This window comes from Lathyrus oleraceus, chromosome 5 (assembly GCF_024323335.1).
Source record: "Lathyrus oleraceus cultivar Zhongwan6 chromosome 5, CAAS_Psat_ZW6_1.0, whole genome shotgun sequence".
NCBI lineage: Eukaryota > Viridiplantae > Streptophyta > Magnoliopsida > Fabales > Fabaceae > Lathyrus > Lathyrus oleraceus.
Window position 1 is genome coordinate 506,389,216 of NC_066583.1, and position 26,854 is coordinate 506,416,069.

The following is a 26,854-nucleotide window of genomic DNA, read 5'->3' on the forward strand; positions in this document are numbered from 1 at the left end:
TATTCAGCACAGCAGGACTAAGCACATTGAATTTTGTCATCACTTCATTAGAGAATTTGTGGAAGAAAAAATCATAGCACTAAAGCATGAAATGCAATTAGCTGACAAATTTGCAAGGACTCTGAATGCTAATCAGTTTGAATATTTAAGAGGGAAATTGGGGATTTGTATTCATGAGAAGTTATAGCAATTAAAGTGGAGTGGAAAAGGTAATAAAAATATTGTATGCCCACTTAAAAGAAAGTGCCACATTTATGATAAATAATTACCTAGTATTGAAACTAGTATCTATGCCATTTCTACATGCTACCTCAACACAACCATTTCCATCTTCATCCAAGTTCTCAGACAACCTCTGCTAGGGCAAAAATATTTTTATCAAAAGTTCAACAAAATGTCACAACATCCCTCATCCTCAGGATCAAAACCCACTCACAAGGCAAGGACTCCGTCCATGGAGTTTCTGGATGAAGATATTCTGGAGGTTATTCCCCTCTCTATTATTCCAGGCGATGTCCCTGGCCCTTCTTCCACGGCTGAAAGTAATCAAGGTAACATTCATAAACCTTTTCATAAGGATGACATGCACTTTACAGATCGTGCCATTAGGTGTAACAACCCAATTTTAGTATTTATTTCTTATATTATTATACTATTTTATTTTATTTATTTGGGGTGTTAATTAATTAATTGATTGTTAGGTGGTATAATAATTTATTATATTAATTAACTTGGTGTGTTAATCAATTATTTAGTTGATATGAGATATAATGAATAATTGAATTAATTGACTTGGCGTGTATATTGTGTTGGTTTAATTTATTTGAACTAAATAGAGATATTATAATATTATGTTTTATTGGGCCTAATAATTAAATTAAAGGTATCATTTCTTAAGCCCAAATATAATACTAGGATAGTAAGAGGTGAGGAGAGTGAGAAGTAACACTCACTTGGTCATTTCACGGCAACAGAGAAAGAAAAGAGGAAAAAGTAAGGAGAAGAGGGGAAGAACAAGGGAGAAGCTAGGGTTTCCAGAAAATTGAAGAGGTAAGGGGGAGAATCCTTATTATTATGGGTTAGTATAATTGGGTCAATGGATAGAAATATGTTTAGGTTGAAATCCCTAATTTTTATGGTTTTTGAAATTGTTAGGTTTTGATGAGTAATCTTTGATTTGTGATGATTAATTGTGTTTGAAATTGATATATGGGTGAAATTGAGGGATAGATTGAGAGTCCAATTTGATATTTTTTATATTGTAGCGTCACTACTTGTTTTTCTTTTCTCACTATATACTATATAACACCACTTCTCCATGCCGTTTAGTTTATTAAAGTTTATTAATTAGTTGTTTTCCTTTTGAGAAACTGAACAATATAATACTTTTGGTGAGTGGTCATAAGTGTTGTTCGGTTAAAGTCTTTTTTTCTATAAAATGTCTCACGAGCTGTTCCATTTCATTTCATAGTATCCCTTCTTATACTACTATTTTTATTACTTAGTTGTTTTAATTAGTAGAAACAGACAGTATAGCTATTGTCATACCCCAAAATTTGCCCATTAATATTTCAAGACATTTCAGGGCGCTCCGACTCATTTTTATGACACTTAAAGGAACAAAGGCCCAGCTCGCGAATGACCCAAAATGGCCTACTCGCTACACGCTCACCTAGTGATAATATGAAAGTGGTTTATTTGGAAGCCGAGGAAAAGGGGTGCAAAAAGAAAAGAAAACGAACCAAACAGCAAAGCCCAACCCAAAGTACAAGAACACGGGTGTGGCGTCTGTGACGAGCGTCACAGAGGCTGTGACGAGCGTCACGCCTACCCCTGTGACGGGCGTCACACATGGTGTGACGAACGTCACACCATTCCCCTACTTTGTGGGCGCAGGCAACGCTTCGGAGACTTGAAGATCCGTTGGGCCCTATATCCACGTACGTGTTGAAGACCTTTGTGGGCAGCATGCATGACCTAATGACACCAATATAAATAGCCACCTTGAAAACCTAAAAGGGGGAGCTGGGGCCGAGATTCTTTTTCCTTTGCCGTTTTCGCCTTTGCATTTTCTCTTCTTTTCCAGCAGCTTAGGCATTGTGTTTTACAAGTGTTACACTATTTCTTTTGCAATTCCTGATTCCCTTTTGGTATTTAGTTGATTCTTTTTGCACAATAGTTTCTACAACGGAAACTATTGTGTGCCTTTTTACCGAATCTAATCTTACGGCGGCAGCAAGGTCACCTCCGCTCAATTCTATCCGATCGGCCAATTCAAGGTTGCGACTCAATTGCAAACAGGTTTGCGTTACTATTATCGCTTTATGTTCCTAATTCACATGTGATATCATAATTGAGATTCATAAATATATTTGAGGCTTTGCATGTAACTTAAGTCTGCCTGGATACTTTGAATTGTTGTAATGGATGCCGCTGTTTTATCATAATCATGCTTTGTTTACCTATTACTTTGGTGCAACTCTCGATTGCATCCTGATTTGGTATTCTAACCCGTTTGCTGAATTTTGCAAAGGTTCATATGTCCCAGGAAAAGATTGCTGTTTAGGTCTTCCCCTTTATTTGTGGGATACCCTTGTGGAGATTCACCCTAAGTGGCCTAATTAATTTTAATGTGTTAATTTTAACGTCTTAATTTTAATATATTAATTTTAATGCATTGATTTTAGTATGGACTTAATTACTTAATTGACTTTAAAATATGACCTTTAAATAAGTGATCTTGGACCTCTTTTTGCTGCCTTACGGTACTACGGTATAACGGTCATGTCCCGCGAATATGGGGATACCCTTAGCAAAGACCCTTCGGTTAAATCATCATAAAATAAATCATGGTCCCTCGGATGTTGCCTTCGAAATTACGATTTTGTCCCTCGATGACCCTTCGGTGTAGCCTACGGTTAAATGATGATCGTCCCTTCGAATGCTAAGGTATCCTTACAACTGTTGCCTTCAATGACCTATCGATGACCCTACGGTGACCCTTAAACATCCAAAGGGTAAGATTACTTACTTCTCAATAGTAAGGACAGTTTTACCCTCATAAGGATAGGAAATGCCCATAACGACCTCAGGAAGGTATAACTCTCAATTACTGGATCATAACCTAAAACATTTTCCACCCCTCACACTTTACACTGTACAAATCCTAGAAAATCACCACTTGGTATACATTCATACTAGAATCATTACCGAGTTATATTTTTCTAAACCATTTTCAAAATCAAATGAGATAAATACTTTGTATACATTCATACGAGAATCATTACAAAGTTAAACTCTCTTTCAAAACAATTTTCTAAACAATTCACGAACACTTTTCAGACAAAAATATAAGTGATCCAGCAATTAAGAGCCCATGGATAACCATGGATACAAAGGGTGCTAACACCTTCCCTTTGTATAATGTACCTCCCGAACCCAAAATCTATTGAGGTCTTTCCTGTTCTTTTCCACCTTTCCTTATTGGATAAAAGAAAAGTCGGTGGCGACTCTTGCTATCCGCGACATTGCGATAAAAAACACAAAAAGTCCAGTTCACCGTATGACAGCTATATTATATTTTCTGGTGCACTGTAGCTAAATAATAAAGGTAGTGCTATAGTTTAGACAATTGGAAGATAATGTAATTCAAAACAGTCCCGTTTGACCGAATTAGCTGAATTAAACGGTATAATATTAGTTGTCCGGAATTTGATGAAAATTTACGTGTTAGCTAAGTTTAATTAGTAGATTAACGTGGTGGTGTTATTTTGTTGAAATTGTGATATTTTACGAATCGACCGTAATTGTGTTTGATTTAAATATTCTTTATAAATAAATGTTGATTTTGTGATGGAAATTGACACACATTTTAGGAATAGAATATAAGTGAGTTAAATTAATATAGTTTGATGTTAATTGGTTAATTAAATTAGTAGTTGAATTAATTTCAATGATTCTAATTGATTGGAAAATACTTGGACTTGGATAAATTATTTGGTGTGTCGGTAAATTACGGTATCTCGAGAATTTGACCGTAATTGTATTTTGGCATGAAATCTAGTGATTAATTGTTTGATTATGAAAGTGTGTATTCATATATATTTGGCAAATTCTGAATTAACATGAGATAGTATAGTTACTAGTGTTAATTGGAAATTGTGTGCATATTTGATAATTAGCCTATATATGTGAATAGTACATTTGTTATGAATGTGTATACATACAATTGGTGGATAATTCATAGAGTTGAATTATGGTGATATGTGGAATGTTAAGATGGTAGAGATGATCTTAATTGCATATGTTATTGGTATTTATACATTCATTCATGGCATGGTCGGCTTTATGGTGGAAGCGGTGAAACTGTGGGTTCACATGGTAATAGACGTTGATCCTTGAATGGAAATAGGCGTAGAAGATGTTGATCCTTAATTGGAAATAGGCGTAGTGGCTTTGATCTTGTCCGGATCGGAAGTGTGGCTTGGATTCTAGATATTGAATCGGAAAGCGGTGAAACGTTGGGTTCACATTGCGGTACCACATGCATAGAGTCACATGTCTTGCATTGAGTCACATTAGAGTTATGTGATAACTGAATATATGCATTGATGTGATTGTTATGTGTGTATGAGATATGGTAATTGAATTTGGTGATGTTTGGATACATAACTTGGAAAAATATGTGATTATGCGATAATTATAGTTATGTGTATATTTGGGAATATAGCATTGGATTTACTATTATACTCCTTGAGTTTTGATGTATGCTTGAAACATGTGAAATAAATATTGGTTAGTATTATTTACATGGTTATACAATGTGTGATGAATTCCTTTAATTGTTGATTTAATCATTGTGCTTTATTATACTTTCTTCATAATGATTCAAATTCTCACCCTTCTGTTTTAATGTTGCCCTCGTTTGGCGACATACAGGTTCTGACGCTTAGTAGCTCACTCGAGATTTAGCCGGAGAGCTTCCATGTTTTGTTTGGAGACTAGGTAGTGAGTCAATGATCTGATCATGTAACACTGGGTAGATTAGTAGTATTGAACTCATGTCTTATTTGGATATGTATTATGTTATTACTTGTGAACGTGTTTATTTGCAATTTGCTGTTTGAGAGGCCATAGTGCCAAATATTCTGGATATGGTTTTATTTTATCTTGAGGAGATTATTGAGAGATGATGATGGTATGGGACATGAATCATTTTATGAAATACATGAGTATTCATTATTTTCCGCTGCGAACGCATATTCTTAATGATTCATGATATTTGAAATGTGTTATTTTAAATGACCAGGTGTATTGTACATTGATGATGAATGATGTTGGTTTTTGAAAGCTTTTAGTTTTTGAAAACATCGATGTGACGCCCTTTTGTTTATATGCGTGCTTATTCACTCTGATTATATATTAAGTATTTTGGGGTATAAAATGGGGTGTTACATTAGTGGTATCAGAGCATGGTCGACCAATTGGTCAATAGTCGTTAATATTTTCTAATCCTGTTGTATTTGATTTGTGTATCTAACACGATCGATACTATTTGTCTGGTTGTTTGGCTGATGAGGACGATGGTTGCAGGCAGGAATGATGATGCCATTGCTGAGGCGTTGAGGATGTTGGCTGGCTCCATTGGTCAGATCCCTCAAGCGAATGCTGGTAACCGGAATGGAGATGATGATGAGTTTCGTGCTTTGGGGAGGTTCCAAAGGAACAATCCTCCTGTATTTGAGGGTGAGCATGAACCTGATAAAGCTCAAGCTTGGCTAAAGGCAATTGAGAAGATCTTCAGAGTCATGAACTATACTGATGCTCAGAAAGTGCAGTTTGATACTCATATGCTTGAGAAGGAAGTCGAAGATTGGTGGAACAACACTCTTCAGAGGTTTGAAGAAGATGGCATTAAGGTTACTTGGGCTCTTTTCCGTGATGTCTTCTTGGAGAACTATTTTCCAGAAGATTGTCGTGGGAAGAAAGAGGTGGAGTTCCTTGAATTGAAGCAAGGAAATGGTATTGTTGCTGAATATGCTGCTAGATTTCAGGAGCTTATCAAGTATTGTCCTTATTACAATACTGCTAATGCTGAGATATCTAAATGCTTGAAGTTTGTGAATGGCTTGAGACATGATATCAAGAAGGCCATTGGTTACCAACAGATTACTCGTTTTGCGGAGTTGGTTAACAAGAGTCGAATTTATGATGAGGATAGTAGGGAAAGTGCTTCTTTCTACAAGAGTTTGAAGGGGAAAATCAGGATCGTGGGAAACCGTATGATGACAAGAGGAAACAATCTGGTTTTGGCAAGAAGCCAAGTGGGGGAGGATCTTCTACTCCACTTAAGTGTTTCAAATATGGTGTTGAAGGTCATCGTGTTGTTGATTGTGGTAAGGATTCTGTGACATGTTTCAAGTGTGGCAAGAGTGGTCACAAAGCAAACAAGTGTGGAGTTGGTTCGAGTGTGACTTGTTACAATTATGGTGAGAAAGGTCACATTAGTACCAAATGTGATAAGCCGAAGAAGGAGCAAGCGAAGGGAAAAGTGTTTGCATTGTCTGGTGCGGAGGCCACTACCGATGATAGGCTAATCCAAGGTATGTGCTTTATTAATGGTACACCTTTGATTGCCATTATTGATACCAGTGCAACACATTCTTTCATTTCTTTGGATTGTGCTAAGAGATTGAATCTTATATTATCTTATATGCGTAGAAGTATGATTATTGATACACCTGTTATGGGTTCTGTTTCTACTTCTTATGTGTGTATGAATTGTCCGTTGAGTATCTTTGGTAGGGATTTTGGAATTGATTTAGTTTGTCTTCCTTTAGAGCAGCTTGATGTGATTTTGGGTATGAATTGGTTAGAATTTAATCGGGTGTATATCAACTGTTTTGAGAAGACGGTTATTTTTTCTGAGGTTGGTGCTAAGGAAGATTGGTTTGTGTCTGCTAAGCAAGTTGATGAATCGGTGCAAGATGGTGCCGAGTTGTTTATGTTGTTGGCAACTTTGGATATTCGTGAGAAGAGGACGATTGAAGAATTGCCAATAGTTTGTGAGTTTGAGGAGGTATTTCCTGAAGATATAAGTGATTTAACGCCGGAACGTGAGGTTGAGTTTTCGATTGATTTAGTTTCTGGAACTAGTCCTGTATCGATGGCTCCCTATAGAATGTTTGCTTCTGAGTTGAAAGAGTTGAAGATCAACTTGAAGACTTGCTTGAGAAGAGGTTTATTCGTCCTAGTGTGTCACCGTGGGGTGCACCTGTTCTGTTGGTCAAGAAGAAAGAAGGTTCTATGAGATTATGTGTTGATTATAGACAACTGAACAAAGTGACGATTAAGAACAAGTATCCACTTCCGAGGATTGACGATTTGATGGATCAGATGGTTGGAGCTTGTGTGTTTAGCAAGATTGACTTGAGGTTTGGGTATCATCATATTCGTGTAAAGGCTGAGGATATTCAAAAGACTGCTTTTCGGACAAGGTATGGTCACTACGAGTACTCCATGATGCCTTTTGGTGTGACTAATACACCCGGTGTATTTATGGAGTATATGAATAGAATTTTTCATGATTATCTGGATAAGTTTATTATTGTGTTCATCGATGATATATTGATTTATTCTAAGAGTGAAGAGGATCATGCCGAGCATTTGAAGGTTATGTTATCGGTGTTGAAAGAGAAGAAGTTGTTTGCTAAACTCTCTAAATGTGAGTTTTGGTTGAGTGAAGTAAGTTTTCTTGGGCATGTGATTTCGAGTGGTGGCATTTATGTGGATCCTACGAAGATTGAAGTTGTATCTCAATGGGAAGCTCCTAAGTCTGTTGCTGAGATTAGAAGTTTCCTTGGTTTTGCTGGTTATTATAGGAAGTTCATTGAAGGATTTTCTAAGTTGTCGTTACCGTTGACGCAGTTGACTAGGAAAGGTCAAGCTTTCATTTGGACTTTGCAGTGTGAAGCGAATTTTCAAGAGCTTAAGAGAAGATTGACTACGACTCCTATTTTGATTTTACTGGATCCGTTAGAACCTTTCGTTGTGTATTGTGATGCTTCTTTGTTGGGTTTGGGAGGTGTTTTGATGCAAAAAGGGCAAGTGGTAGCTTATGCTTCAAGGCAACTTAAATTTCATGAGAGGAATTATCCGACGCATGATTTAGAGTTGGTCGCCGTTATGTTTGTGTTAAAGCTTTGGAGACATTATTTGTTTGGATTGAGATTTGATGTGTTTAGTGATCCAAGAGTTTGAAGTACTTGTTCGATCAGAAAGAATTGAATATGAGGCAAAGAAGATGGTTGGAATTCTTGAAAGATTATGATTTTGGTTTGAATTACCATCTTGGAAAGGCGAATGTTATAGCCGATGCATTGAGTAGGAAGTCATTCCACATGTCTATGTTGATGATTCGAGAGTTTGAATTGTTGGAGCAATTTAGAGATTTGAGTTTGGTTTGTGAAGCGACGTCTTCGTGTGTTAAGCTTGGTATGTTGAAGCTTACGTGTGGCATTCTTGACGAGATTAGAGAAGGTCAGAAGTCAGATTTGAAATTAATCGATGTTATGACATTGATTAATCAAGGCAAAGGTGGTGACTTTCGGATTGATGAGAATGGTATCATGAGGTGTCGTGATCGAGTTTGTGTTCCGGATGTTGCGGATTTGAGAAAGAGGATTCTTGAGGAAGGGCATAGAAGTGGTCTGAGTATTCATCCTGGTGCTACTAAAATATATCAAGACTTGAGGAAGATGTTTTGGTGGCAAGGTATGAAGAAGGATGTAGCGGAATTTGTGTATTCATGTTTGACTTGTCAAAAGTCAAAGATTGAACATCAAAAGCCGTCTGGTTTGATGCAACCGTTATCTATTCCCGAGTGGAAGTGGGATAGTATCTCTATGGATTTTGTTTCGGGTTTGCCGAGAACATCGAATAATTGTGAGGCGATTTGGGTTGTTGTGGACAGGTTGACGAAATGTGCTCATTTTATTCCGATGAGGATGGATTATTCGATGGAGAGACTTGCTAAGTTGTACATCGAGAGGATTGTGTGTTTGCATGGTATTCCGTCGAGCATTGTTTCGGATAGAGATCCGAGGTTCACTTCGAGATTTTGGGAAGGTTTGCAAAGTGCTTTGGGTACGAAGTTGCGTTTGAGTTCGGCATATCATCCACAAACTGATGGTCAAACGGAGAGGACTATTCAGTCACTTGAAGATCTTTTGAGGTCTTGTGTTTTGGAACAAGGAGGAAATTGGGATAGTTTCTTGCCTTTGATCGAGTTTACGTATAACAACAGTTTCCATTTGAGTATTGGAATGGCACCTTTTTAGGCTCTTTATGGTAGGAGGTGTAGAACTCCTTTGTGTTGGTATGAATCAGGAGAGAGTGCTATGGTTGGACCCGAGTTGATTCAAGAGACTACGGATAAGATTAAGATGATTCAAGAGAAGATGAAGGCTTCTCAGAGTCATCAAAAGAGTTATCATGATAAGAGGAGGAAGGCTCTTGAGTTTGAGAAAGATGAGCATGTGTTTCTTCGAGTTACGCAAATAACGGGTGTTGGTAGAGCTTTGAAGTCGCGTAAGTTGACGCCGCGTTTCATTGGTCCTTATCAGATTTCCGAGAGGGTAGGTGAAGTGGCATATCGGATTGCATTGCCACCGTCTCTTTCTAATCTTCATGATATGTTCCATTTGTCTCAATTGAGGAGGTACATTGCGGATCCATCGCATGTTGTTCCATTAGATGATGTTCAAGTGAGGGATAATTTGACGGTTGATACATCACTTATGCGGATTGAAGATCGAGAAGTGAAGAAGCTTCGTGGTAAGGAGATTGCTTTGGTGAAAGTGATATGGGGCGGAGCCGCCAATGGCAATATCACTTGGGAACTCGAGGATAAGATGAAGGAATCGTATCCAGAGTTGTTCGTTTGAGGTAATTTTCGAGGCCGAAAATCTTTTAAGTGGGGGAGAGTTGTAACAACCCAATTTTAGTATTTATTTCTTATATTATTATACTATTTTATTTTATTTATTTAGGGTGTTAATTAATTAATTGATTGTTAGGTGGTATAATAATTGATTATATTAATTAACTTGGTGTGTTAATCAATTATTTAGTTGATATGAGATATAATGAATAATTGAATTAATTGACTTGGTGTGTATATTGTGTTGGTTTAATTTATTTGAACTAAATAGAGATATTATAATACTATGTCTTATTGGGCCTAATAATTAAATTAGAGGTATCATTTCTTAAGCCCAAATATAATACTAGGATAGTAAGAGGTGAGGAGAGTGAGAAGTAGCACTCACTTGGTCATTTCACGGCAACAGAGAAAGAAAAGAGGAAAAAGTAAGGAGAAGAGGGGAAGAACAAGGGAGAAGCTATGGTTTCCAGAAAATTGAAGAGGTAAGGGGGAGAATCCTTATTATTATGGGTTAGTATAATTGGGTCAATGGGTAGAAATATGTTTAGGTTGAAATCCCTAATTTTTATGGTTTTTGAAATTGTTAGGTTTTGATGAGTAATCTTTGATTTGTGATGATTAATTGTGTTTGGAATTGATATATGGGTGAAATTGAGGGATAGATTGAGAGTCCAATTTGATATTTTTTATACTGTAGCGTCACTACTTGTTTTTCTTTTCTCACTATATACTATATAGCACCACTTCTCCATGCCGCTTAGTTTATTAAAGTTTATTAATTAGTTGTTTTCCTTTTGAGAAACAGAACAATATAATACTTTTGGTGAGTGGTCATAAGTGTTGTTCGGTTAAAGTCTTTTTTTCTATAAAATGTCTCACGAGCTGTTCCATTTCATTTCATAGTATCCCTTCTTATACTACTATTTTTATTACTTAGTTGTTTTAATTAGTAGAAACAGACAATATAGCTATATTATATTTTCTGGTGCACTGTAGCTAAATAATAAAGGTAGTGCTATAGTTTAGACAATGGGAAGATAATTTAATTCAAAACAGTCCCGTTTGACCGAATTAGCTGAATTAAACGGTATAATTAGTTGTCCGGAATTTGATGAAAATTTACGTGTTAGCTAAGTTTAATTAGTAGATTAACGTGGTGGTGTTATTTTGTTGAAATTGTGATATTTTACGAATCGACCGTAATTGTGTTTGATTTAAATATTCTTTATAAATAAATGTTGATTTTCTGATGGAAATTGACACACATTTTAGGAATAGAATATAAGTGAGTTAAATTAATATAGTTTGATGTTAATTGGTTAATTAAATTAGTAGTTGAATTAATTTCAATGATTCTAATTGATTGGAAAATACTTGGACTTGGATAAATTATTTGGTGTGTCGGTAAATTACGGTATCTCGAGAATTTGACCGTAATTGTATTTTGGCATGAAATCTAGTGATTAATTGTTTGATTATGAAAGTGTGTATTCATATATATTTGGCAAATTCTGAATTAACATGAGATAGTATAGTTACTAGTGTTAATTGGAAATTGTGTGCGTATTTGATAATTAGCCTATATATGTGAATAGTACATTTGTTATGAATGTGTATACGTACAATTGGTGGATAATTCATAGAGTTGAATTATGGTGATATGTGGAATGTTAAGATGGTAGAGATGATCTTAATTGCATATATTATTGGTATTTGTACATTCATTCATGGCATGGTCGGCTTTATGGTGGAAGCGGTGAAACTGTGGGTTCACATGGTAATAGACGTTGATCCTTGAATGGAAATAGGCGTAGAAGATGTTGATCCTTAATTGGAAATAGGCGTAGTGGCTTTGATCTTGTCCGGATCGGAAGTGTGGCTTGGATTCTAGATATTGAATCGGAAAGCGGTGAAACGTTGGGTTCACATTGCGGTACCACATGCATAGAGTCACATGTCTTGCATTGAGTCACATTAGAGTTATGTGATAATTGAATATATGCATTGATGTGATTGTTATGTGTGTATGAGATATGGTAATTGAATTTGGTGATGTTTGGATACATAACTTGGAAAAATATGTGATTATGTGATAATTATAGTTATGTGTATATTTGGGAATATAGCATTGGATTTAATATTATACTCCTTGAGTTTTGATGTATGCTTGAAACATGTGAAATAAATATTGGTTAGTATTATTTACATGGTTATACAAGGTGTGATGAATTCCTTTAATTGTTGATTTAATCATTCTGCTTTATCATACTTTCTTCATAATGATTCAAATTCTCACCCTTCTGTTTTAATGTTGCCCTCGTTTGGCGACATGCAGGTTCTGACGCTTAGTAGCTCACTCGAGATTTAGCCGGAGAGCTTCCGTGTTTTGTTTGGAGACTAGGTAGTGAGTCAATGCTCTGATCATGTAACACTGGGTAGATTAGTAGTATTGAACTCATGTCTTATTTGGATATGTATTATGTTATTACTTGTGAACGTGTTTATTTGCAATTTGTTGTTTGAGAGGCCATAGTGTCAAATATTCTGGATATGGTTTTATTTTATCTTGAGGAGATTATTGAGAGATGATGATGGTATGGGACATGAATCATTTTATGAAATACGTGAGTATTCATTATTTTCCGCTGCGAACGCATATTCTTGATGATTCATGATATTTGAAATATGTTATTTTAAATGACCAGGTGTATTGTACATTGATGATTAATGATGTTGGTTTTTGAAAGCTTTTAGTTTTTGAAAACGTCGATGTGACACCCTTTTGTTTATATGCGTGCTTATTCACTCTGATTATGTGTAGATGTTTGATTGGCTGTAGTTTATGGTAAAACACTAGTTGGATTCTAATGTCTTGACTGATGTCATGACATGCTGTGGAGATGTTTGTTTGACTGCATTGTGTGTTAGATCATCTAACTATACTCTGATGTCTTGACTGATGTCATGACATACTTGAGTAGTATGCTGCAGGTTTAGCTAATACAGGACTTACTGAATGTCAAACTAGATGTTATGACATTCATCCCTGTCAGCAGATACTGAGGAATAGAACAGTTGGTGTTTTTCTATAACTCAGTATTTATTTTCAGACTGTTTATCAAGGGAATAACAGACCTGGCACAAGGCCTACTGTCTGAATGTCAAACTGGATGTTATGACATTCATCATTGACAGCATATACTGAATAATAGGCAGGTTGGTTTTCTGCTACACTTCAGTATGTATCTCAGTCTGTTCTTCAGGAGAACAACAGACCATGGCATAAGGCCTTATGTGTATATGTCAAATTGGATATTGTGACATTTATTAATGTAAGCTGATACTGAAGTATCGACGGACTGGTCCTATACAGTACAACATTCTGTACAGTCTGCTTTCAGGAAAAACAGACTTAGCATATGGTCTATGATGTGGAAGTCAAACTGAATGTTGTGACATTCATTCCTGACAGCATATGCTAAATTGTAGGTTGTTTAGTTTTTCTGTTTCAGCATTTTTCTCAGGCTATTCTTCAGGAATTCAACAGCTGAGCTAAAATCTAGGAAACTAACAACTAGGCTACAATTAATGAACCTAACAAATAGCCTATTTGTTAGTACCCTACGATGTGGAAATTAGGTTAACTTGCTTGACCTTAATTTCAGGAAATACAAGTACAAGGCCCAAGTGCTGCAATATAAAAGGATGGCAATCCTTCATTCAGAACTCGGGGATTTTAGGCGTGAAGATTTTAGTTGTCCATCATACTTCACTGCTGTATTTTTGTGTGTCTTGTATTAGGTGTATCTTGTTAGCCAAGCTATTATCATTTAGATGATTGCATTGGTTTAGGGTGTTCATTGAGTTATAAGTGTTGTGTCACTCGAAGCTTTTAAGTGTGAATGCTGTGTATCTTGATTAAAGATGCTAAGCACAATCAAGAGTTGTTTGAAGTGTGACTTCACAATTGTCTTTAATCTTAATTAAAGGTTGTAATCACTGAGGTGATAGAGGGGGAGTGAGTAGGAACTTTGATCTTAGAGTAAGATTGAAATTTCATTGGGTAGGTATTAAGTGATAGGGTTAAACAATTGGTTTAAGGTCTAAATTAATACTACTAATAGTGGATTTCCTCCCTGACTTGGTAGCCCCCAGATGTAGGTCATGTTGGACCGAACTGGGTAAACAATTCCTTGTGATTATTTACTGCACTTACTTTTTAAGTTCTGCATAATTCTTGTCTGCGCAGAATTGGATGTCATAACATCCCGTGTGACATCGAAAGTCTGTTAACTAGAATTTCATTATGTGTTAAGTATTTTGGGGTATAAAAAGGGGTGTTACATTAGGAACCTGGTAACTAGGATTCTAAACGAAGGGCATGCAGTCAAGGGTGTTTCTACCCCTCTGTCTAGAAGGGACCTCTCACCTGAGATGGAACCCCAAACTGAGAAAGATGATGATTCATCTAGATCAGAGAAAAACATGGCTGCTGAGGGTCTATACTCTCTAGGTAAAACCTTGCCAAGTAAGAAACCAGTAAATGTTTCTCATGAAACTGCTGAGAATGTTATTAATCTGGAGGAAGAAAGTTCAGAAGAAGAAGATGACACCTTGGTTCATCTTGTGAAACCAAGTGTTGCAAGAAAATTGAAGACCAGAAAAGGGAAGACTGTGGCTGAGATGTTGACAGCCAGAAAAGGTAAGAAGGTTGCTGGTGTAGGACCCTCCAAATCATGGAGTAAAGTAGAGGTTAAGAAGAGGAAGGTCAGAGAGAGTTCTGACTCTGAAGATGATTTTGAAGATGATGTCCCAGACATCTCTCCTGCTAAAAGGCAGACTGTTAAAAAGTCTCCAGCCAAGGTTGCAGCTGTGCACTTAGACAACATCTCTTTCCATCTGGAAGATGGTGCTGCCAAGTGGAAGTTTGTTGTTCAAAGGAGAATTGTTGTTGAGAGGGAGCTAGGGAAGGAGGCTGTAGAGGTGAAGGAAGTTATAGAATCGATTAAGACTGTTGGACTGATGAAAACTGTTGTTGCTTTGCCCCAATGCTTTGAAGGGTTAGTGAAAGAGTTTGCTGTGAATATCCCAGAGGATATTTCTGACAAGAGTAGCAAGGAATTCTGCAAGGTCTTTGTGAGAGGTAGATGTGTAAGGTTTTCCCCAACCATAATCAACAAGTTCCTAGGGGGAGGAACTGAGGGAGGTGTGGAGTTAGAGGCTATAGACAATGAAGTCTGTAGGACTATTACTGCTGGCCAAGTCAAGGAATGGCCTAGCAAGAAGCGTCTTTCAGCTGGCAAATTAACTGTTAAATATGCCATCTTGCATAAGATTGGTTCAGCCAACTGGGTGCCAACAAATCGTATCTCAACTATCTCTAATGGTCTTGGAAGAATCATTTATGCTATTGGAACCAGGCTCAACTTTGATTTTGGAAGGTTTATGTTTGAACAGATTGTTAGACATGCCTCCACTAATGCAGTAAAGCTGCCTATTGCCTTTCCATCTATCATTTGTGGAATTATCTTGAGCCAGCAACCTGGTATTCTAAACACAAGTGGTATTCCCAACAGAAGGAAACCTCCACTGTCCATTCACTACAAGCTATTTGAAGGAAGCCATGTCAATGATGTTGTCATGACATCTGCAAGGAAGGAGCCAACCTCTCAAGGTGGCTTGATTGCTCAATTGAAGGAAACTTGTAAGGAGCTGGATACTGGTATTAGGGTTGCCAAGGCTAGGAAGGAGGCGTTAGAGGTTTTTATTAGTAGCTTGGAGCAGGAAGAGATGGATAAGGTTGGTATAGCCAAGGAGTCAGATGCCCATACCTCAAGTGAGAGGTCCAAATCTCAATCTAGTGGCAGTTCTGAATCTGAAGGTGAGGAAGAAGCTACTTCCTTAGACTGAGTTGTGAAGGTCCCCCTGTTATGAAGATTGTGTGTGTTGTATGCTGTCCTGGATGATGTTTTGGCTGTTTTGGAAGCTTGGATAATGTGTTGTTTTTTTTCTGGTTAATGTTTGTAATTTTTGGCAGTCCTTACTGATGCCTTGATGTAATATTTGGGCTCTTTATGAGTTCCATGGATTTCTAATTATCTCAGCTATTGCAACTGTGTATAATTATGGTTTATATCTCTTAACTTTTATGTTTTAACATTTTATATGTTATAACATCTCTGGTGTCATTCTCTGCTAGGCTGATTGACATTTATTTTGTCTAATTGGTCACCTTTGGTCTATTTTGACTAAAAAAGGGGAAAAGTGATTATGTGGAGAGTTGCAGTTAAATGTGTGGATTATGGAGATCTGTAGTGCTGTTGTAGCTAGTTCGACTAAACAGGTGAACAACTGAAGTTGAAGGAGATGTTTGGTGTAAGACAGAATGTTGTTCTGTTTACAGATGTTTGAGGAGATGTCAGATGTGGTGCACAGGTGATGCTGAAGCAGATGTTAGAGGGTGACTCTGATTGTTATAGGTGTTGTTATTACAAGTGTTGTTATTGTTAAAGGAGATGTCTGTATTGAACAGACTTAGGGGGAGAAGAAGTACCCACATGTGCATTTGTGTGTTTTACTAGTTGCTAATATAGCTAGTAATTCTGTTTGCTTCTGTTGCTGCTTAAACGTTGTTATGTTGTTTAACTGCTGATGTGTTTTTCTTGTGAACAAAATGGACAGATATATGTTTTAGCCAAAATTTGCCAAAGGGGGAGTTTGTTGGTTCTAAGTGTTGGCAACAATTTTGGTAAAACAAAGAGTGTTCACAAGATGTTGCATGTGGTGTCTTAACATAAGATATCCTTGTACCTGCTGGAGGTTTAAAAATATAATTATGCAAGATTGTTTCAGGATGTCATACACGATGTCATGACATCTGATATTATGTACCTGCTGGATATTTAAAATGGAATTATGCAGGATTATTCCAGGATGTCAGACCCGATGTCATGACATCTGTACACAGAACATTCAGAGTGAATGTTATATGTTATGTGATTGCGCTTTTAATGGCAATCTATGTATGATTGAAGATCTGATTTACAAACGCATTCAATCATTAATTACAACATGATTTACTTATTTTCCAAAGAGATCTAATCAACTGTCATGAGAAGATTTGAATGGAAAATAGTTTTAGGGTTTTATGATGTCCAAGCCCAGTTGAATGCTTCTATAAAAAGGGACATGGAAAACCTGATTTGATACACAAGAGATACTGAGCGAAATATTGAGAGAGAATAAGGGTTTGTGTCTTGTGTGGTCGTGTGACTTGTAAGCCATTCAATTCATCCATAGATGATTGAATTGGTCTGATTTTTGAGTTGTAATTTGTCACTCAAAGCTTTTAAGCATGAGTGTGTGTCTACTTGATTGAAGCTGCTAAGCAAGATCAAGTGTGTGTTTACTTGATTGAAGCTACTAAGTAAAATCAAGTGTGTGTCTTTGAAGAGTGTCTTCTTTTCATAAGGAATTATTGTTTAATATCACAGGTGTGATTGAGGGGGAGTGAGATGGGATCTCATATCTAAGAGTTCTTAGGTAGAAGTCATACGGGTAGAGATTAAGTGAAAAAGACTGTAACTTGTGGAGTTTACTGAGAGTCTTTGAACTGATTCTATTTAGTGGATTTCCTTCCTGGCTTGGTAGCCCCCAGACGTAGGTGAGTTGCACCGAACTGGGTTAACAATTGCTTGTGTCTCGTGCATTACTATTCTTTATCTTTATCCTGTTTGTGTTATTCAGATATTAGTGTCGTGACATTACATTCGACATCTCATATCTGATACCAGAATTTCAATTTTAATATGAATTTTTAAATTTTTATCTTAGTTGTTTATCAATGCATGTGTTGTTGAGTCATTTATGCGTAGTTTATGTCGGTTGTTAAAGTCTCCTTAAAAATTGAGCACCAACAAAAAATTTCTTTGTGATTAATGATATGACACACTATGAAATTATATAGGTTGTTTTAGTGTATTGGCTATGTTTGAGAAACTTAGGAAAGTCCCGAAAAATCGGTACCGTCCTGACACCTTGAGTCTCCCAATTATGAAAAATCAATTTGGATACGTGTTATATTGAATCCTTAAGTCTTGTTTTTAAGTAACCCTTGAGTAGTTTATATTAGCAGACAACACCATCTTAGGCGCACACTACGTAGGGAGACCAATGCAAATAAGTAAATGATGATGTACTAAATGAAAAAATGAATAAAATGGGAATATCCCATCTAAGTTAGGTGACCCTCACCAGGTCATTTACCCCCAACGGTATTTGAACCTCCAAAAGAAAAAAATATTAATGCTAAAGCCAAAGTACATGAGTTGAATAAAATAAAGATCACAGACACTAACAATTTTCCTTACTATATGTATGAAAATATAACGAGTTTAATGTGATTGCGCTTGAATGAAAAATGGTGAAAGATGATAAGTGGTCTAGGTTGATCCATAATTGCATGATTCAGATCGATTTGCATTGGAGGGAGATTTTTTACCATGGAATACGAAATTGTTTCCTTATGGTATCCTTGGTGTTGACCCACTAGTACCTATCGATATAACGTTAGCCAAACCAAAATGAACAATCATGTACGAGTAAAAGTGATGTTGTGTCTATGTTGCACTTACATTGTTTGTATCATGTTGGTTGTTTGCTTGAGGATAATCAAAGATTTAAGTGTATGGGAGTTTGATAACCACATAATATACCGCATTTTTCGACTCAATTCACTTAGCATTTGATGTTATTCTGTCACCTTTTGTAGTGTTATACTGGTAGTTTATTTCCGTTTCAGGTACCTTATAGGTAGAAGTCGGTACGCGAGAAAACGGGACGAAAATGGATAAAAACAAAGAAGAAATGAAGAAAATGTATTGGTGGCGACCTCCATGGCGTTCCCCATGATGTGGTAGCCATGTGGCGCCACCCACCCTGAAGAAAATGCAAGAAAGTAGGCCTTGAAGTTGATGGCATTCTCCATTGGGGCATGGTGTTCGTCATGGCCCCAACCATCCAATGTTCACCATTTAATACTCATGGCATTCGCCATGAGGCCATGGCGTCCGCCATGGGCTTCTGAAGCTGAAAAATAGCAGCTATGTGGAATACTTCTCTCCCACTTCCCATATTTCTCCCTCACTCCCCTGGCATGAATTCTGGACGTTTTCTACTTGTTGAAGCACTATATAAAGTCATGTTTTTTAGGTTTTTGATCATCCAAGTTTTTAGAACTCACTTACGCAGAAAAAAATACTTATTGAGAAATACTTACTTGCTCATATTGAGTGATAAGTGCACCCTAAGATCAGGATTTGAAGAGTTGGTGATGTTGCTTGGATCATTCATATTGTAATTGTGCTGCCATTTTAATTCCAGAATTTTAATCACAAGTTTTTTCGTTTCCAATTTCACAGTTATCTTATTTACAATACATATTTCCTTTACTATTTTAATTTTGAATTTTATTGTTTTAGTCCTTAATATTATAATTGTTAGTCTTCATTGTTCTAGTCATTTTATTGTTTTAGTCCTTAATATTATAATTGTTAGTCTTCATTGTTCTAGTAATTTTATTGTTGTTCTTTTGATCATAAGTGTCATATGCTTGATTGTTAAATTGCTTACTATTATCATTTGCACTAATTTATATCAATTTGCACACGTACGAATATTGATATACTTATATTTGTATGCTAGTTACTACTACTACTCACTATCATCATTATATTATTATGTTTGAATTTCTATTTGGTATGCATGGTGAATTTAATATGAATACTATGTCAAATCAGTCCGACTAAATCATTTAGGGTCTGGAATATGAGGATCGTCGTTTCGACGGTACTCGCATCTAAGTTAGAAATTATCGGTTAAATTGAGACTCATTTTTTAGATTGATTTTTATAATGTTATAAGTTGAAATTAATTATTGGGAAAGTGCTAAATTTAGAGATTTTCTGTTTCGAAAAAGAGGAACTCGTATTTGAGCTCAAAAATAAAAATTAGATATTAAATCAAATCAAATGCGACAACAAGGCTTATTTTAAATTGTAAAACCAATCATTTTAAAAAATAGAGTTTAGAAGAATAAATGTGTTGCGACAACAGGCGTTTGTAAGTTTAACTTCTGGTGTTACGCGAGCGACAACTGTTATCGCCTTAAAATTTGTTTTTCACCCGAAGTGACTTTTTAATTAATTAGAAGTTCTTGATTTTCAAAAATATAAGTTTTATACTTCAACACGGTGAACCGCGGGCATCGACAGTATAAATTTTAGAATAAAGATAAGTTCCGGTTTAGCGAATGCAAACGGTTAATTTAAATTAAGTTTCTTCCTATTAAAGAAAAATATTATCCTGATTTAATCAATTAATCGGACTTAGTTGTGAGTACTATTGATCAATGCGAGCCATGTTGCGGTCTCATTTTTATTAACTATTTTAAAACAAACTTACTCTATCTTCTGCTTTAATTCTCCTTCTCATATAAATCCATCACCTTAAATTTACATAACAAAAATAGATAGCGGTAAGATTGACCATAATTCCCTATGGGTTCAACAACCTTTTATATTACCCTGAAACATTTCGTGCACTTGCAGAAAGCATCATAGAGAAGGAAAGATTTGCATCAGAATGAAAGATTGTCATCATCCCCATTGCAGATCTCTTTAGTATGATTTGCATCAATAAATTTATTGTTTCTAGGTGCACCTAAGAGTCATGTTTTTGGGTTATATCTTACTTATGCGCACTTGGTTTAGTCTCAATACCCTTCTTTTACAATGGATTTTCTAGACTAACTTTTACCCCATCATGGAATTCTTTCTCTTTTGTTCCATGGAGTAGATCAAACTTGCCTCAATTGCTATGCTCTTAATGCATGATCCATGTTTTTGGCGTTCTTCCTCCATGGAAGTGATTTTTAAAACCTGATATGGATTCACTCCTCCTTTTTCAATCTTGGTAGCCTCAAATCCATCCTCCTTATCACTGGCTTTATCAATTACCTTCTCAGAATCTGAAGACCTGGGATCATCTTGATGGTGTGTATGCAAATCTATCATTCCTACCTATGAGTATGTATTCTTGTTTCTATTAGATCCGATGATGGTCTCATATCTAACTATGATGGGCCTATTGTGTGGCTCACCTTGCTCATAAATTCTAGTTACCTTTTTCTTTACTCCATCTTCCCCAATTACATGCTCTTTAGGTGTAATTTGTTACAATGGACCACAAAAAAAATGACCAATATGTTAAAAATTATGCATTAAGCTATAATTTTTTAATATACAACCTCTACATAAAAGGTATAACCATCTTGTTCCACCTTTACCTCATCGAAAAGACGCTAAGAGAGATCAATATCCACTACTACTCGTGCATAGTATCTAAAATTATGTTTCTACGAGGCTTCATCAATGATCAATGACTTTTCCACTCCACTTGCAATTTGGTGGCAGAAGTATCACCATGCATAAATGTCCCAAGAAACTCTAGCAAAGATCTTTTTCTATAACCCAAACACTTCATATAAGATAGTCAAACTTTTTTGGAAAGTATTTCTATTAATATTATAATTAAAAAAACAAAATATTATTAATGGTATGTGCTGGATGTGTGGTAAGACTAGACATTGTAAGATTATAAATAATAATATTAGAAAGAATGTTGGGATAGTACATATAATAAAAAAAATGAAAAATAGACTTCGATGATTTTGTCATTTAGAGAAAAGATTTTTAAACTTTATAGTAGAGAATAGATGAGATAGAGATGACTCAAATAGTTAAAGATAAAGAAAGACCTATGAAAAACTATAAGAAAAACTATTAAAAAAGATTTCAAACTTAACCATTTAAATTAAAATTTGATTATTTATAGCAAGAACAATAAAATAAAAGATATTTAACAAAATAACTAAAAAAATATCTCCATATATGTCCAATCCAAATCCATTATACTACTATTATCTTGGATGCTTACTTTTCTTTGTCCAATGATTGGTTGGTTAATCATTTTGATCACCACATCTTAACTGTCTCTCTGTCTCCCTATAATCAACTATCCACTCAACTCAACTATGTCCTCTTTCTTCACACTTCCCTCTACTTTCTCCAAATTCCAATTTTACCCTCTCCCTTTCTCTTCTTCTTCATGCTCTCGTCTTCCATGTCGTGGCGGCTCCAACGTTCAACACGTGGAAAACCATGATCTTCACTTCGTTTTGCATGATGCTCTTGATGCTTCTGGAATTGATACTACACATGCTAGAGTAAGAACTCGTGTCTTGATTCTTCAAATTCTTACCTTTTTTTTTTGCTTATGTTTGATTAGTTTTATTTTGACTTTTTTTTTATTTAATTTTTGTTGTTTTTTAAATTAGAAACTTGTATCAATTGAAGTTGAAGGTTGGAAATATGTAGATTTTGTTATGGTTGATTTTTTATTTATTGGAATTCATTTCAAGTTGTGAATTATGGTTGGGGATGCGGTTGCAGTTGTGAGTGCTGTGATTGTTAGTATCATGTATTGCGGTTGTTATACCGTGAATTTTGATTGGAATGTGTTTGAATTACACGATTGCAAGAGGCTTAAAGTTAAGATTTTTCATTATATTAGAAGAAAAGTGAGTTTTTCAGGTTCTGAAATTTTAGTTTTTGGTGAAAATAATTGAATACACAAGAGCAACATTGTCTGATGTAGTTCCTAAGGTTGTCGCACTAGCGGTTTTAAATGACACTGTAATTGCGGTTTGGTGCGGTTGTAGAGACTACTGCATCAGTAATATTGTGTCTGCAATTACGGTTGTGGAGACCATTGTAGTCAAGTATGAGATTTTAAGTAGGATCGGTCGACTTGTGAAAGATCGTAAAACTCGGATCGATCGTTAGCATGACACTTAAGATCCCATCGAAGGGAAAAGGGGTAATTTCATACATATATATACAAGAAAATCATAATACAAGCACACAAAGAAAGACCCAACACGTATATTTTACGATCTTGCTTCAAAAAAACTCAATCTTGATCACACCAGCAACAAAAACGATCTTTATCTGATCGTAGCACCTCAGGCATCCTTAGCATGTAAGATCTTACAATCTTATAATCCAGAACTCGATCTTGACTACACTAGCGGAAGCTACTGAGGCTGCTGCAGTTGCGGTTGTAGAGTGCAATTTAAATCCACGCCTGTAGCTTGGTGTGTTGGAAAATGGATTATCTTTAAGCATTTGAAATTTACAAGTTTTTGTTTTGTTTTGTTTTTGAATTGTGTTGTTCATTGATGAATGAGTAGGAAGCAAGGCAAGGGTTCTGCTCACAAATTAAGAGACTTACTGATATTGAGAAGGAAACCAGCATTTGCATTAACAGACATGTTGATTTGGGGAGAACTGCTCTCTATATAGCCGCAGAAGATGATTCTCTGGTATCACATTCATCGGTTCCACTTCCCGTTGATGCTTTTGTTGGAAGATTGGATGATCTTTCAATGGATTACTGTCCTCACTATAACCCTCGATGTGATTCATCGCCCGAGAAGTTTTTAGAGAGCATAGAGAGATTTTTGTATGTTCATAAGGTATGTAATTCGATTTCAAACTTCTGGCTGTATCCTTGTTTCATTTCAATGTGTATTAATTACTAAAGGATTGTGAACTCTTAGGCAATGTTTTAGGATGGTAGATGTTAAGTATCCTGCATAAGAAATGGAAGCCATGGCGAATTATTAGAACCCTACGAAGCACCGATACAAACACAAATATTGTACATGACATTGACATTGACTTTGATATTAATTTAAGAAAATAGAAGTGATCCGATTTAGTTACATACGTCACCGGACACTGAATATGTCTTCAATTTTGAAGTGTCAATACTACATAGATAAACCTCTTTTGAGGCTCGAATAGTAGCAGTTGGGTTCATTTTAGGTAAACAAAATTACACTAATTGATCAAATTTGTGTAGTTTAGCTGTTGGTCAAATCTGTGAAGGAGAGAACTCTGAAATGGAAATCCAAAGAAATGTTCTAAGAAATGATAATTGTGGTTCGTAGAACTTTACAATATTATATTTGCTCATTGGCAATAGTTTGTTTGTGTTTGACTATAACTGATATATCATCCAAAAGAGTGTAAATTTACCTTTTTGAAAAGTTCTCATGTACATACTAGTTCATGCCCACGAAACCGACACATAGACACCAAATCACGGTGACTCGGTAATTTTGTCGAAACAGTAAAAAGTAGTTTTTTTGTCAAAATCACAGTGGCACGCCATGATTCTATTAAACTCACCATCAATCTCCAAACATGTACTAGTGTGCGTAGTGTGCTGGCTGGCTGCAAAAACTAGATAAACAGAATATATAAATATGAGATCTATTTCTATAATAGATTTTCATCAATTTTTCCTACATGCAAACTTATTTACTATTTCCAACCTTTGGCCACAACAGGGTTTCAGAAGAACCAGTGCAAATCTATTGGAGCCACAAGCACTCTATCTTCACTCAGTAATATATCCATCGTTATTTGTTTGTTTTTTCTGAAGAGAAATTTTTGTTTGTGCAAATGGAAGATATTTGATAAATTTACTTAAATATTCTGAGCAGGTTTTGACTCATCGATCGGGATCACCTGCAATGCTGTCACTTATATACTCAGAAATTCTGAAAATGCTTCGGTTGTGGGGCCTTTTGTATTTTGACGCTGAAATTTACTTCCCTCATGATGCTTTGAATGTTCCAAAAGGCTACCATAAGATGAAAAGCAAGGAATCAGACCAAGCACACATAATGACATCAGGGAACTTATTGGTTGAGGTGATATTTGATTACTTGCTTTTCTTTCACTTCTACTTCTTTTGGTATCTCCTTTGCTAAACATAAAAAAATCATGTGTATAGTTTTCCATTTTTGGCATAAAATTTGCATATGTGCCATAAATTGAGTACAGTGCTGCGACTTAGACATGGCTGTCTCATGACTCTTAAAATTTGAGTTGAGAAAGGTGAGGGGTGTCCTCCACAATGTGCGACTTTCAACACACTCCCTCATGTTTAGGACTGGACATCTGGAACTGGAGCGATCTATCGGCTTGTAGGATGAGGGATGCCTCCCACTTATAACCATCTTCTCAAGCCATATCTCCTCTAATGTAGGACTCTCAACAGTGACCTACGGATCATGGGTTCTATTTGCGGAGACAACCTCTCAACTGAGGGGGGTACGGCTGCATCACATACTTTTGACCTGCGTCATAGCTCACAATAGAGAGAACCTCGTGTAATTGGACACCCTTAATGACAATAGATTTGCCATTCTTTAAATTGCTTTGAAACAAAACAAGAAGCTTCTTCAATATATATGGATAACACAGTTTTCAGACCTAAGATTCTGAATTTGACACTTCCGTAACATATTCGGCCATATCTCAGAGAGTGTGTTGTTAGCGTTGTTCTTAGCGTTGTTAATTTCCCTTTAGCCCTCATGTTAGTCTATATATGCAGATCTTAAACAATCTGAAACATGCATTCTGGCCTTTTCATCATGATCACACAAAAACCTTATTCTTAAGGGCAGCACATGCTGCTAACTGTGTTGACAGATCCGATTTTGTTGGAGAAAGGTACTTTATATAAATGCTTTCTCGTCTTCAAACTATCTATTGTGATTAGTTTGAATAAGAACTAGCCTTAAAGTTTGTGAACTGCAGTGGCTCTCAAATCGCATCAGCTAAGGCTGCTCAACATAGACTCGATCGAGGTGTTTGGACCACCGTGCGCTTCGGCGACATGAGGCGTTCATTGTCTGGTATGAATTTGATGCAGTTTCTCTCTTTTTTTCTATTTCATTATGATTCCAAATATTTTCCGTATTATTTCAGCATGTGAACGCCTTATCCTCCTTACAAATAACGCAAATGAGCTAAGAGATTACAGCGTTCTCCTCTATCATTGCGGATTATACAAGGAGTCGCTGCAATACCTAACAAAGTATCAGGAACTGAAGGTATTATAATTTATAACCATCCTATAATGCAGAAACAAATGACATGTTTTGTTTCCAAAATAACAGATGTGTGCCATTTTGTTTTTGCAGAACTCATCTATACAAGTGATGAAATTATCAGACTCTAAAAGAAGCATGGAAGAAGACGCCGCTGTCGATAAACTGCTAACGCGGTTGAGTCTCATCCAGTTAGAACACGGGTGGAGTCGGCCGTCAGTCGCTAGAAATTTTCTCGGTAACAACTCTGATCCATGGTAATTCCTCTTTCGTCTTGATTCAGACAACATCAAACAAGAATTTTGTTAGCTCGGAAATGAAATGAAAGCTAGTAGTTCATGGAAGCGAGTTTGGCTGTGTTTTCTTGACACAGCAATAGCTTGCAAGTTACGCAATCATACAGTCACAAACATGGTTACAACTTCTGCACCGGACGAGATTGTCCAAATCGAAAGACAACACTTGGATACAAAGAAAGTAACACCATATATTTAGTTATAATTTATCCAGGGAGCAAAGAATGTATAATAATTCTGTACATTTTAGACTATTTCTCCAATGATGTTCATGTAAATTCTTTACCAGTGTTTTTATCATTGTCAGGTTTCAACATTGGTTTCAAAAATTATGTACAAAGTTAGCAAATGGAAGTCAAAACCCAAATTTGAAAAACATGGAAAATTGGTTAATCGAAAATTCTTGGGATTAGTGAAAAAATTCGTTAATCAAAAAATCGTTTAGTCAGAGCATATTGTTATTTTTCATTCCAAAAGAATATTGAGAGACATATAGTGATGAGTTTTTATCACATAAAGAATATTTAAGTGATTGTTCTTGAATGTAGTTTTATCTCATATCATGTTTCATTTGTAAAGTTATTATGACAG

The 26,854-nt window shown here is 36.0% G+C and overlaps 1 protein-coding gene across 1 annotated transcript; it reads left to right on the forward strand.

Annotated features, from left to right (window-relative positions):
* The first annotated feature begins 21,924 nt into the window (after nucleotides 1–21,924).
* Nucleotides 21,925–26,563, forward strand: LOC127085834 (uncharacterized). The gene is made up of 8 exons (XM_051026383.1): nucleotides 21,925–22,226; nucleotides 23,253–23,537; nucleotides 24,417–24,473; nucleotides 24,573–24,782; nucleotides 25,469–25,587; nucleotides 25,675–25,772; nucleotides 25,846–25,970; nucleotides 26,061–26,563. The coding sequence occupies exons 1-8, from the start codon at nucleotides 22,035–22,037 to the stop codon at nucleotides 26,226–26,228; spliced, it is 1,254 nt and encodes a 417-aa protein (XP_050882340.1). The 5' UTR covers nucleotides 21,925–22,034; the 3' UTR covers nucleotides 26,229–26,563.
* Nucleotides 26,564–26,854: the final 291 nt, after the last annotated feature.

What these genes read in the sequence shown, in the direction of transcription:
- LOC127085834 (XM_051026383.1), top strand. Translation starts at nt 22,035, where the DNA reads ATGTCCTCTTTCTTCACACTTCCCTCTACTTTCTCCAAATTCCAATTT. An exon ending in CAGGGAACTTATTGGTTGAG is followed by an intron (nt 24,783 to 25,468) that starts GTGATATTTGAT and finishes CTATATATGCAG; the next exon opens with ATCTTAAACAATCTGAAACA. An exon ending in CAAAGTATCAGGAACTGAAG is followed by an intron (nt 25,971 to 26,060) that starts GTATTATAATTT and finishes TTGTTTTTGCAG; the next exon opens with AACTCATCTATACAAGTGAT.